Genomic DNA, 13094 nt, shown 5'->3' with positions numbered 1-13094 from the left:
ACAGTCAGTCCCTGGAGACTAATCATAACCTTCACCAGTACATGTTTAACCTTAACCTTAAAGGACAAGTCCACAATTTTTCAAGTGTGTCTTAAAACAACAGTCAGGAAACACAAAGAGGGAATTTGATGCTAAAAAGACTGTAAATGTGGCAGATATATTGTAGTAATAATAATAATAATAATAATAAATTAGATCTATATAGCGCCTTTCAAAACACCCAAGGACGCTTTACAAAAAAAGGTGTGTTGGTGGAGGAGGTCTGAAAGGTACTGGGGGGGCAGGGAGTGGAGGGATTTGTAGGTGAGGAGGAGGAGTTTGTAGGAGATGCAGTATTTCATAGGGAGCCAGTGTAGGTGAATGAGAGTGGGGGTGATGTACTGGGTTTGGTGTGGGTGAGAACTCTGGCAGCTGAGTTCTGGACATATTGGAGCCTGTCCAGGGTTTTATTGGGTATCCCAAACAGGACTCCATTGCAGTAGTCCAGAAGATTTGAGATGAAGGCATGGATCAAGGTCTCGGCAACAGTGTTTGAGAGTGACGGCCGGAGTCGGGAGATGTTCTTGAGGTGGAAAAAGGCGGATTTGGTGACGGATTGGTGTGTGACTGGAAGGAGAGGGTGGAGTCCAGGATGACTAACTCAGACTGCTGAAGCTGAATAGAAGCTTCACACAGACTTTTAAATGACTGTGTGGACACACTGTGGGTTTTGGCCTCCATCACTTCCATTGAAAGCACATTTGAAGGATCTTTTAATATCCAGTATGAACAGGAGGAATGATTACAGACACCTGACTGCTGGTTTAACTGGGAACACTGAACTGGTCCTTTAAACCAGGACTTCACTAAGCATTAATGCTTCGCGTCGACCTGCTTTTATCTCTGCAGGAAGTTCGAGTTGAAGCTCTGCTGCAGGCGAGCGGCTTGTCTGCTGCCGTGCTGCTACACGCTCTGCTGCCGCTCATCAGTGAGGGAGGACCGCTGATCTGCAGCCAGCCGGAGGAACCCAGCCAAGGTCAGACACACTTTTACTCTCTCTCTCTCACAGCTGTCCTTCCTCCTCCTCCTCCTCCTCCTCCTCCTCCTCCTCCTCTTCCTCTGTGACTGAACCTCCTGTCTGCCGTCAGGTGTGCTGCGGTTGAACCAGCAGGTGGCGTCTCGCAGCCTGGAGGGCGTCCCGGCGTCCGTCCAGCTGCTGCCCAGACAGACGTACCTGAACGTGGACGAGGACGCGGCCGGCACGCTGGAGAGGAAGAGGAACTACATCTACTGCCTGATCGTCCACATCATGAAGCAGGAGAAGGAGATGCACATCGACAACCTCGTCTTCAAGGTCAGAGGTCACAGAGCTGCAACAGTCACACAACTTCTGTCTGTCTGCACTGACGGGGATTCATCTGAGAATCACAGAGTACAAGACAGAAAGACGTCACAAAAATGCTAAATGAAATAAAAAATATAGCCTAAAATGTCTTTGTGCTGTCAGACAGTTACTATCAGAGTGACAGCAGACCACATCCTCATAAATCCAGTCTACATTTCCAGAATGAAATTTGTATTCAGAGTTTTAGAAGTTTTGAACTGATTGAATTTCATTTTTTTTTAAATAGTTCGCACACAATTTTAAAATAATGTTTTTGAGATTCAACCTCTTGAGACTCTTCAGATATGGAAGTCTGATATAAACTGAAGTTATTAATCAAATTAAATTACATTTTTAACGTTGATGGCCGAAGAGCAAAACCTCCGATCTGAAAAACTTGTTTTCTTGCAGGATGCTGTTTGTTAAGGACACCCGACACATAAAACACTGTTTTTGGACTCTATTATTATATTATGTGTTATAGATATTAATGCCTCGCAAAGTGCAGAGAGGAGCTTTTACACTTGGTGCAAGTTGGACGAGTTTCTACAAAACGATGCTCTAAATTAAGTTAATAATTAAAATTAAATTAAAATTAAATTCTTGTGAGACTTTTGTGTCACATGGAAGGGGGCGGGATTATCTGAGCAGCCTTGTTCTCATCATCCAAACTGCAGACAGGAGGTTTTGTGCTTCGGCCATCGATGTGTGTTTGCACGATTTAATGTACTTAAATGTGATTATGTATACATGTAATATTAGATTCTTAAAATCCAGTTTGCAGGTTTGAAAATGTAAAGATGAACATTATAACAAAAACTCATTTAAACTCTGGTTTGTTGTTTCAGGTTTAGGTTTCATAACGTCGTCCAGTTTGAAAATTAACTGAAAACTATTTTTACCGTCATTTCAATTTTATATTTGGAAATTAATTTAATATTTTGAAACATGAATATGAAAATTGGATTTTAAAATGTACATTTTTTTTTAATTTTTTTTTTGGCATTCCTGGACTTCCATACACACACAGGATGAATCATTTAATGAGTCTCAGTGGAAGAAACATTCAGATCCTTTACTGAAGTAAAAGTAGAAATACCACAATATAAAAATACTTCATTACTAGTAAAACTCCATTTAAAATACTGAAGTTTTATCAGGTAAATTTACTAAAAGCATTAAAAGTATTTGATTTGCAGATACTGTGAAGTACTTTAATAATTCTGATGAATCAGCAGACGAGCAGCGTTTTATTAACGTTTGATCTTCAGGACTTTAAGAGTCACCAGATAAAACATGAATTTAATTCATTTTCCAGAACTTTTCTCTCATGTTTGTGTTTTAGTGAATACTGGAGTTTTTGCTCTTTGGGTTTTATGTATTTGAAGTTGTTGTATCAAATAGTTGTAGAAAAAGGTACCAGAGCAAAAAACTCTCTTGTAAATAAAAAGGGAGTCAGAGGTTCTTTAATGCCGGCAAAAAAAGGGGAGCAATCAGCACTTTACAAAGAACCAAATCGCTCCAAAGGTTTTTTCTTTGGGGTTCATTGTTTTTATGCCCTTGGGTCGGCTTAGGTCACACCTTATCATCCACCCTCCCTAATTTTTGACTAATTATTATGTTACTTTTATCTCCGTCACTTGTTGTTGGTCAAAACTCTTCAAAACAGGTTTTGAGGTGTTTGAGGATATGTACTGGCATATTCAATTCTACCTGATTATATCCAATTTTTATATATAAGTATTGGGAATCATTTTACACCATTATTGCCAAGTTCTCTTCTGGCCTTTTATTTTTTTTATAAGTTATTCTAGTCATTTTACAACCTTATTTCTTGATCTCCTCCAGCAGACCCAAGCAAAGTGACATGTAATACAAACACACTCAAATTTCTCCAGTGTATGATTATGATTCTTCTATCGTGCCTCTATACGTACAGTGTGATTAAATATGGTTCATGAGATTATAACTACACCAATACAAATTGTATCGCACTAGCCCTTATTGCTTATAAACTTATAAAATCAATCTGCATAGCTTAATATTGTCTTTAAGCACACCGATGACTTTTAATGAAAATACACCACAAAGTGAAGTTTAGAGAAGTGAAGAAGCGCCGGTTCGTCTTATTTCATGTTAAAGTTTAGCATCGATGGAAATACTTAAAGAAAGTACTTCAGTATTTGTACTTGATTAGTTTCTTCTGCTGCTTCGACTCTAAAACATCGAAACCATCAGGACGTTAACGGACTCTGCGGCCTGTAGGCGGCGCCACCAGGGCTGCGGTCTGGTTCTAATGGGTTCATGTGTTGTGGTCTGACCTCTCTCTCTCTGTTCTCTGTTCTTGCCGGTTCCCTCCAGGTCCTGGACTCATGTCAGAAACAGGAAGCGTCGCGCTCGCCGGGCGCGGGTCGTTTCAGCTGCAGCACCAGCGACGTGCTGTCCTGCATCATGCACGTCATCAGCAAAGGCTGCGTCCGCCGCAACGAGGACAACCCGCACATCGTGGAGTTCCTGCCCGAGGACCCGTCGACACCGCAGAAAGGCCAGGCCCAGTTCTCCTTCAGCCGGACGGAGATCAGGAAGGACGCCGCCGACAGCCAGGCCGACATCAGGTGTGACCTCTGACCTGGAGGCGTTAAATCTGTCTGTCTGTTTTAGTTCACAAGAAGAAGAAGCTCTTTGTTTATCTTCATCACTCGTTTTCCTACTAACAGCAGGTTTGTCTGTCATCCATTCATCATCATCATCATCACCATCCTCATCCTCACGTCCATCCTGCTGCTTCTTAAAGGACCGCACCACCGTTTCCTTGGTAACGCTTCATCTTGCAGGTCCCTTTCGCCGCGTTCACCTCGCGACGCGGCTGGATTCATGAGATAGATTAAAATATGAGCTCGTATCTGAACCGTCGCCGTCGGTTACGAGGATTCTCATGTGATGTCATCAGTCCAGCTGCCGGCGAGGTGAACTGGTGATTGACAGATGGTTCTGTGTAACCAACCATCTGGCACGTCAGGTTATGATTTTATACTAATTTGCAGATATGTAACTGTTAATTTTTAGGATATTTTACAGAGAAAATGAAGAAATTTGATACAAATTATAAGAAAAAAAAGAAAAAAAGGTGTTAAGTTGGTAAAAACTCAGCGATTCTTTAACTGACTGAAAACAGTTTTCAGTGTTTAGTTTGAGCATCAAATGATAAATTAATAACGATAAATTAGCTTATTGGTTTCTTCAATCATTTCTGAAAAGTAGCTGCTGTGTAAGTTTGATGTCATTTAATAGAATAAATGTTGTAATAATGTTTTTTGACAAACTGAAAACACCTTTTTTTTCAGTTTTCTTATAATTTGTATCAAATTTTCTTCATTTTCTCTGTAAAACATCCTAAAGATAAACAGTTACATATCTGCACGTTGCCAATTTCCATTAAATGAGTATAAAATGAAGGGACCTGTAGAATAAAGCGTTTGCTTCACGTTTTAAACCAGATTTCAGATTTTCACAGCCAACCTTCACTCATCTTCATGTTTTTGTGATTAAACAGTTTAAGCAAAGACTTTTAAAAATATCATTTTGAATCATTTCCTGAAAAGAAATCTGTAATTTGGTGCCGGTTATACGGAAAACAGGAACTCTCCATTTAAACCTGTGTAAATATTCATCTATGAGTCGTTATTATTGGAAACTTTATTACTTCATATATGTTGAAAATCTTTGCTCACCTGAAGACAAAGTTCCTGTTTTTGTATGTTGAGCTGACCTGCTGGTGTTCTGACTCAAAGACTCAAGTTTACATTCTGAAGTCGTTGGAAATAATTATTAATTATCTGGAAGTGAATTAATTAAACGCTGTCTCTATTTACCAATAACAGTAATAATATCTGGGGAAACTGTTCTGAACTCATGGATGATGTTACAAAAAAACATGAAAAGTTTGGCTTCTGATAAAAACAGACTTTGTTTTTGTTTGTTTGACCTTTGACCTCTGTAGCTGCTGCTCACCTCTCAGCTCCCAATAAAAACAAGAGCAAGAAGAGTTTATTGAATCGAATCAGACAGCAGCGACGTCCTGTGATTCCACTAAAACACATAAATATACAAATGTTAAATTTTCCACATAAAGAAAATAAAAGAGATTTGAACTTTGACCTCTGCCTGTTGCTTTGTTTTTTACTGATAAATATTCAGATTAATTGAATATTATTATTTATCTTCCAGACTTAAAAAAGCATCAAAGCTTTTTATTTAAAACACTTTAACATTGATCCAACTGAGCTGATGTTTGTTCTGTCATGTTAGTTTACACGTTTCCTGACAGATAAACAGAAATATAATAATAATAATAATAATAATAATAATAATAATAATTACATTTATATGTGATGTTGACTAATGTACCTGTTGGTAATTATCAAAATAGGTTACAGGTTAAGTAAATATTTAAATAACATTTTAATGATAAAAGCAAAACAGTTTGAAAGTAAAAATAGAAAATAATGTAAACAAAATCATTCAGCATTGACATGTTGAACATAAATATTTAATAAAAACCTTTTTATAAAAAGATTCATGTGAGTCCAGAGGTTTAACAATCAAATTGAAAAAAACTTGAAATTTGAAACTAAAAGTTGAAAACGTGTCTCATCTGTGTGTTTTATATGTGTGTTTTCTGTGTGTGTGTGTGTGTGTGTGTGTGTTGCAGTCTGGTGCCGGCGCCGCGGCGGTTCGAGGATGGCGTTCTGGACGCGGTTCTGTTCTCGATGGGCCGGACGATGACGCAGGAGGAAGTTCGTCAGCTGATGCAGAGGACTGTCCAGCAGGTCAAACTGTTCTGTCAATAAAGTTCGTTTGAATTTTTTGGTGTCAGACAGGTAGACGTGTCCTCTCAGGTGTGTAAGACAGGTACACGTGTCCTCTCAGGTGTGACAGACAGGTACACGTGTCCTCTCAGGTGTGTAAGACAGGTACACGTCTCCTCTCAGGTGTGTCAGACAGGTAGACGTGTCCTCTCAGGTGTGTAAGACAGGTACACGTGTCCTCTCAGGTCTGTCAGACAGGTACACGTGTCCTCTCAGGTCTGTCAGACAGGTAGACGTGTCCTCTCAGGTGTGTCAGACATGTGAACGTGTCCCTCTCTGTCCCCTCAGGTGTCGGGGACTCTGAGTCTGGACCTGGACCGGGCTGAGCACCTGTTGGTTCACTGTAAGTGGAACGTGGACCTGCTGGTGCAGCGATACACCGACGACCCCGACACCCTCATCATGGCCGCCGGGCTCAAGTGCCGAAACCCTCAGCCGCCGCCGAGCCCCACGTCCACCTGCCCCGTGTGCCTGGGCCCCCGCACCACCAGCACGGAGCCGGTCCCCTCGCTGAGCTGCATGCACTACTGCTGCAGGGTCCGTCTTTGTTCTAGATCGGAACACGTTTACAGTTAAATGAATATGTAGTGAAGTTTACAGCGTTTCTGTTTGAACGTTCAGATCTAGAAGAAATGTTTGACATGGAGAATTTAATTCTGTGAATATAAAATTTGGTTGAACTAGTGAGCAAATGAATTAAAGAGATCTGCGAGCAGAGAGATTCCCGTCATATTCAGTGAATCCAAACGATAAAACAGGATCATTTCCTCCACACTCAGCAGCAAGATTTAAAATAAATGTTCCAGCGTTTCTCTGAGTCTCGTCTCTAGCTTCTGTGAATAACGATTAGTTTGATAAAACCTGTGAAGCATTTTAAAAGATCTCTTTGACTTTTAGCCAAACTCTTTCCCAACAGATATCTCCAACAAATATGGACCAATATGATCAATCAGAGAGAAGTTATGACGTCTAGTTGAAAGTTGACAGATTCTGTCAAGTTGTTTCACTTGCGTCTAACAGTACAGAGTGATGTCTTTTCCCTTAAAACCTTTAAAAAGTGCAATACTACGTGAGGGGGAGACAGCTGCAGCGTCACCACGGTAACTGACTGTTTGTGTTTGTGCTGCAGTCGTGCTGGCAGGAGTACCTGACGGCCAGGATCGAGCAGAACCTGGTGATGAACTGTAACTGTCCAATCACAGACTGCCAGGCTCAGCCCACCTCACAGTTCTTCCTCAACATCCTCACCGACAAGGACACTATCGCCAAGGTAACACCCGAACGCCCCCCCCACCCCCCTCCAGAAAAGTTTCACCTATATTCCAGACAACAATATATTGCTGTTACGGTTGTTATTGATGATGTTATTTGTATTATTATCCTCTTCCTCCTCCTCCTCCTCAGTATGAGAACGCTTTGCTCCGAGGTTACGTGGAGTGCTGCTCCAACCTGACGTGGTGCACCAACCCTCAGGGCTGCGATCAGATCCTCTGTAAGGAGAACATGGGGAGCATGGGAACCTGCTCCAAGTGCTGCTGGTCCTCCTGCTTCAGCTGCAACTTCCCAGAGGTCAGAGGTCACCACACACACACACACACACACACACACACACAATTACTGAAGCGTGAAACATCTGATCAGAATATTCTCACTTTGCTTTCAGTGTCGCTGCTTCAGTCTTTTTTTAAAAAAGTCAACGAAATAAACCAAAAACAAAACTGTTGAGATGGAAACAAAAAGACAATAAAAATAATCACAATAACTAAAAGTAACGTTGACGTGAGATTCGAGGCAGCAGAAGTTCTGAAGAGAAAAGTTCACTGAGCGTTACAGCAGAACGTTACGTTAACGTATCATGTTTGCTCAGTTTCTTGTTTTAACGAGACGCTTTTACATCATTATTAGAAACCAAATGATTCCATTATAACAACACAGATCCTATCCCAAGCGGGAAACAAGTTACTCAAACCATTAAACCGTCATTTCCACCCCCCCCCCCCCTCCAGGCGCACTACCCAGCCAGCTGCAGCCACATGTCTCAGTGGATGGATGACGGAGGTTATTATGAAGGGATGAGTATGGAGGCTCAGAGCAAACACCTCGCCAAGCTGATCTCCAAACGCTGCCCGAGCTGCCAGGCTCAGATCGAGAAGAACGAAGGCTGCCTGCAGTACGTACACTCACACAGGAGATGATGATGGTGATGATGGTGATGATGATGATGATGATGATGTGTTTATCGGTCTGTCCTCAGTATGACCTGTGCCAAGTGTAACCACGGTTTCTGCTGGCGGTGTCTGAAACCCTGGAAACCAACTCACAAAGATTACTACAACTGCTCCGCCATGGTTGGTTCACACACGGTCACATGATCACATCCAGTCAGAGTGTGTGTGTGTGTGTGTGTGTGTGTGTGTGTGTGTGTGTGTGTGTGTTTGGTCATTTCTTAAACATGTTTCTCTTCAGCTTCAGGTATCTGAAAGCTGTTAAATATTTGAAGAAAGGAAATCAATCTTAACTTTTTGTTTAATGGGATAAAACTTTCTAAACACTTTTAAGGTCTTTTGTTTAATTTGGATTAAACGAGTCATTCCGTTTGTAGTAAGACAGCAAGTAAACTTAATTTCTGTTGTAATTTTTTAGAACAATTAAAAAGTGGTTTTCAGGAAGAAGAACAGAGGAGAAACAATCTATAAAACAAACAGAAGTTCAAGTGAAGAGGTTTTTAAAGCTGTGACTGATTTGTCTTCTCTGAGACTTTGTTCCAGACTGGAGCTCAGACGTAATCCCAGTATTTTTGAACTTTTAAACTGGGTTTAATCTAATCTCTGATCCAGTATAAGTGTGTCTGGTTTCTCCTGCAGGTGAGTAAAGCGGCGCGTCAAGAGAAGAAGTTCCAGGATTATAATGAGAGATGCACCTTCCACCACCAGGCCAAGGTACGACACCAGTCCAGCTGTTTATTACTGTTCTGATGTGAGTCTCAGCGAGTCTCAGTAAATCTTGGTGAGTCTCAGTAAATCTCAGCGAGTCTCAGTAAATCTCAGCGAGTCTTAGTAAATCGTAGTAAGTCTCAGTAAATCTCAGCGAGTCTTAGTAAATCGTAGTAAGTCTCAGTAAATCTCAGCGAATCTCAGTAAATCTTAGTGAGTCTCAGTAAATCTCAGTAAATCTTAGTGAGTCTCAGTAAATCTCGGCGAGTCTCAGTAAGTCTCAGCGAGTCTCAGTAAATCTTAATGAGTCTCAGTAAATCTTAGTGAGTCTCAGTAAATCTCGGTGAGTCTCAGTAAATCTCAGTAAATCTTAATGAGTCTCAGTAAATCGTAGTGAGTCTCAGTAAATCTCAGTAAATCTTAGTGAGTCTCTGTAAATCTCGGTGAGTCTCCATAAATCTCAGTGTGTCTCAGTAAATCTCAGCGTGTCTCAGTAAATCTTAGTGTGTCTCAGTAAATCTCAGTGAGTCTCAGTAAATCTTAGTGAGTCTCAATAAATCTGTGAGTCTCAGTAAATCTCAGCGAATCTCAGTAAATCTCTGTGAGTCTCAGTAAATCTCAGTAAATCTTAGTGAGTCTCAGTAAATCTCGGCGAGTCTCAGTAAGTCTCAGCGAGTCTCAGTAAATCTTAATGAGTCTCAGTAAATCTTAGTGAGTCTCAGTAAATCTCGGTGAGTCTCAGTAAATCTCAGTAAATCTTAGTGAGTCTCAGTAAATCGTAGTGAGTCTCAGTAAATCTCAGTAAATCTTAGTGAGTCTCTGTAAATCTCGGTGAGTCTCCATAAATCTCAGTGTGTCTCAGTAAATCTCAGCGTGTCTCAGTAAATCTTAGTGTGTCTCAGTAAATCTCAGTGAGTCTCAGTAAATCTTAGTGAGTCTCAATAAATCTGTGAGTCTCAGTAAATCTTAGTGAGTCTCAGTAAATCTCTGTGAGTCTCAGTAAATCTCAGTGAGTCTCAGTAAATCTTAACAGGTCTCAGTAAATCTCAGTGAGTCTCAGTAAATCTTAACAGGTCTCAGTAAATCTCGGTGAGTCTCAGTAAATCTCAGTGAGTCTCAGTAAATCTCGGTGAGTCTCAGTAAATCTCGGTGAGTCTCAGTAAATCTTAGTGAGACTCCGTAAATCGTAATGAGTCTCACGAGTCTGGTTTGTGTTGCAGGACTTTGCCATCAACCTGGAGAACAAAGTGTCGTCCATTAATGAAGCTCTCCAGATGAAGTCTCTGACCTTCGTCATCGACGCCTGTAAGGTGCTCGCTCAGGCTCGTAAGGTAACTTCATCTTCATCGTCATCATCATCCTCATCCTCAGAGCCTGTGGTGCTTCTGTTGGGAGGGGATAATGTGTTAACTGCTCCCTGCTCTGCCGTCTGCAGGTGCTGGCCTACTCCTGCGTCTACAGTTACTACAACCAGGAGACGGAGAAGATGGACGTGATGGAGCAGCAGACGGAGGCTCTGGACCTGCACACCAACGCTCTGCAGATCCTGCTGGGTGAGACTCTTCACCTCTCTCTCTCTGTTGTCTGATTACAAACTGTTTCTGCAGTCTGAACTGGTCTGACTGTTGACTGGTGCTCTCTGTGTTCTCAGAGGAGACTCTGCTGCAGTGCACTGATCTGGCTTCATGTGTCCGGCTGCTCAAACCTGAACACCTTAACACCGGACTGGAACTGATCCGACGCATCCAGGAACGCCTGCTGGCCATCCTGCAGCACTCCACCCAGGTACCAGTCTGAAACCAGTCTAAGGCTGCGTTCACATTACAGGCCTTAATGCTTAAATCAGATTATTTTTAGTTCGATCTGATGCTTTTGTGTTATTTGTGTATCCGGCTCCGGTTTGAACACCTGGAGTTACTAAACAGCCGCACAGATTTTACTGAAGTTTGAGTCTCAAAGTTCACAAAAATAACAACAATAACATCAGATCATAAACATGGATGACGTGTGTGTTCAAGCACCATTGCTCCAAAATCAAATCCAGGACCACGTATGCAGGTGGACCAGATCTGATATTAAAAAATCTAATCTGGTTTGTTTACATTTCTGTGAGCAAATGAGATCTGATTTGATCTGTTTATTCATCCATTAAAAACAACAAATGATGCTGATTACAGAAACATATTGAGTGAATATCTGTAAAATATAAAATAAACCATAAATTAAAACAATATTAAATATCATTTTATTTTAAACTAGTTTTCTAGTTTAGACAGAGCGGGCTGTAAAAGAACCATTCATCCAGTTTGTGTGTGTGTGACGCTCTTAACCTTTAAAGTCTGAAACCTTTTGAATTTCAGTTTCACGCAAGCTTCAAACCAGTCTGAAACCAGTTTAATACCGGTCTAAAACCAGTCTACAAGCAATCTGGTTTAAACTCAACCTCAGTCTAAAATTAGTGAGAAACCAGCCTGAAACAGATTTAAACCAAAATTTTTAAATCCAAAAAACAGTCTAATTTAAAACCAGTCTAAAGTCTGTTACAGACCAGTTTAAACCAGTCCAAAAATCAATTTAAGACAGAACCCAGTGTGAAACCAGCCAAATTAGTTTCACACCAGTAGGAAACCAGGTTAAAATCACTTTAAAACATATACATCACATATACATTAATATGCCTGAAACAACAAAAAAAACATCTCATTTTTATACTGGAGTTCCAGTTTAACACCAGTGAAACACCAGTGAGCTCCACCAGGCCCAGTTTGGACGACCTTTGAGGTTATAAAGTGAACTTTTATTGTATTTAATCTGTTTAAAGTTTCAGTTTCTTTACAGTAAAATGTAAATGCTTCAGATTGACTTGTCTGATGGTTTCAGTGGCAGCTTCCTGTCTTTCTGTCCAATCCAGGACTTCCGGGTGGGTTATCAGTCCAAAAGCAGCCAGGAACCAGAATCCACTCAGGCCTCTAACCTGTCCAACAACACCAACGCCAACAAAGTGTGAGTACGACTCCAGGCGTCCACCAATCAATACGAAATCAGTTTGTAATCTGTAATGAAAACCACGTTCAGGTCCAGACTGAACCGTTCTCTGCTGCGTCCTCAGGTCCAAGTCGGACCGAGCGTCGGACTCCGGAGACTCGGACAACAACAACTGCACTGGTGAGGAGGGCGTCGAGGAGGCGGAGGACGAGGACGACGAGTACGATGAAGAGTACGTCCCCGAGTGGCACGAGGACTACGACGAAGACGACATCGACGAGGACGACTTCTTCTCTGACGACGACGAGTCCGAGAACCTGGAGAGGGACTTCAGCCCCTTCGACTGAGCCGGACAGAAAAACAAAAACCTCGGTAGCGAGGGGAGAGAGAGAGAGGACGAGTCGGGCCTCGCCGCGGCCCCGCCCCCTCCTCACAACCATCCGACGCCACCTGAGAACGTCAGGAACGATGGAAGACGATCAGACGGACGTCCTCCTTCACCTGAAACCCCCCACCCACCCCACCCCCACAAACACAGCTGCACTTGCTTTTCCACTTCCTGCATCTTCCGTTCTGTGTTTTTATAAAGTCAAAGTACGGCAGAGGGCGAGGGCCATACGAGGAAAAAATGAGCTCTGAGAGAAAAGTCAGAATTTAGTTTAATCTGAACATTATTTGATATTAAAGTCAGGATGCAGACTTTTTGTTTTTTACGCAACAATCAGATACCAGTCTTCAACCAGTTTGATCCCAGTTTAAAATCTGTTTTAAAGCAGGTTTGAAACCTGTTCAAACATAGTCCGAAACCAGTTAAACTATTTAAACCCAAGTCTTAAATCACTTTAAGACCACTCCCAATACCAGTCCCATCTTAAACCAGTCAAAACCCAATTTGAAAACCAGTCTAAAAACTGTCTGAACTGGTATTAACCTTGTTTCAGACAG

General features: G+C 41.6%; 1 protein-coding gene across 3 annotated transcripts in view; it reads left to right on the top strand.

Annotated features, from left to right (window-relative positions):
- The window catches only part of LOC137197501 (cullin-9), a 50178-nt gene extending 37496 nt beyond the window's left edge, over nucleotides 1-12682 (top strand). For all 3 annotated transcript variants that reach the window (XM_067610957.1, XM_067610958.1, XM_067610959.1), the window contains 15 exons: nucleotides 889-1015; nucleotides 1128-1333; nucleotides 3725-3978; nucleotides 6075-6192; nucleotides 6520-6768; nucleotides 7361-7501; nucleotides 7636-7800; nucleotides 8238-8401; nucleotides 8486-8579; nucleotides 9096-9170; nucleotides 10385-10495; nucleotides 10600-10717; nucleotides 10816-10949; nucleotides 12076-12167; nucleotides 12274-12682. In XM_067610957.1, the coding sequence (XP_067467058.1) occupies nucleotides 889-1015; nucleotides 1128-1333; nucleotides 3725-3978; nucleotides 6075-6192; nucleotides 6520-6768; nucleotides 7361-7501; nucleotides 7636-7800; nucleotides 8238-8401; nucleotides 8486-8579; nucleotides 9096-9170; nucleotides 10385-10495; nucleotides 10600-10717; nucleotides 10816-10949; nucleotides 12076-12167; nucleotides 12274-12496 (2271 nt within the window). In that variant the 3' untranslated portion in view covers nucleotides 12497-12682. The remainder of the gene's footprint in view (nucleotides 1-888; nucleotides 1016-1127; nucleotides 1334-3724; nucleotides 3979-6074; nucleotides 6193-6519; nucleotides 6769-7360; nucleotides 7502-7635; nucleotides 7801-8237; nucleotides 8402-8485; nucleotides 8580-9095; nucleotides 9171-10384; nucleotides 10496-10599; nucleotides 10718-10815; nucleotides 10950-12075; nucleotides 12168-12273) is intronic.
- The last annotated feature ends 412 nt before the right edge of the window (nucleotides 12683-13094 follow it).

The sequence above is a fragment of the Thunnus thynnus genome, chromosome 14 (genome assembly GCF_963924715.1).
Source record: "Thunnus thynnus chromosome 14, fThuThy2.1, whole genome shotgun sequence".
NCBI classification, from domain to species: Eukaryota; Metazoa; Chordata; class Actinopteri; order Scombriformes; family Scombridae; genus Thunnus; species Thunnus thynnus.
This window is presented reverse-complemented; position numbering and strand designations above follow the sequence as displayed.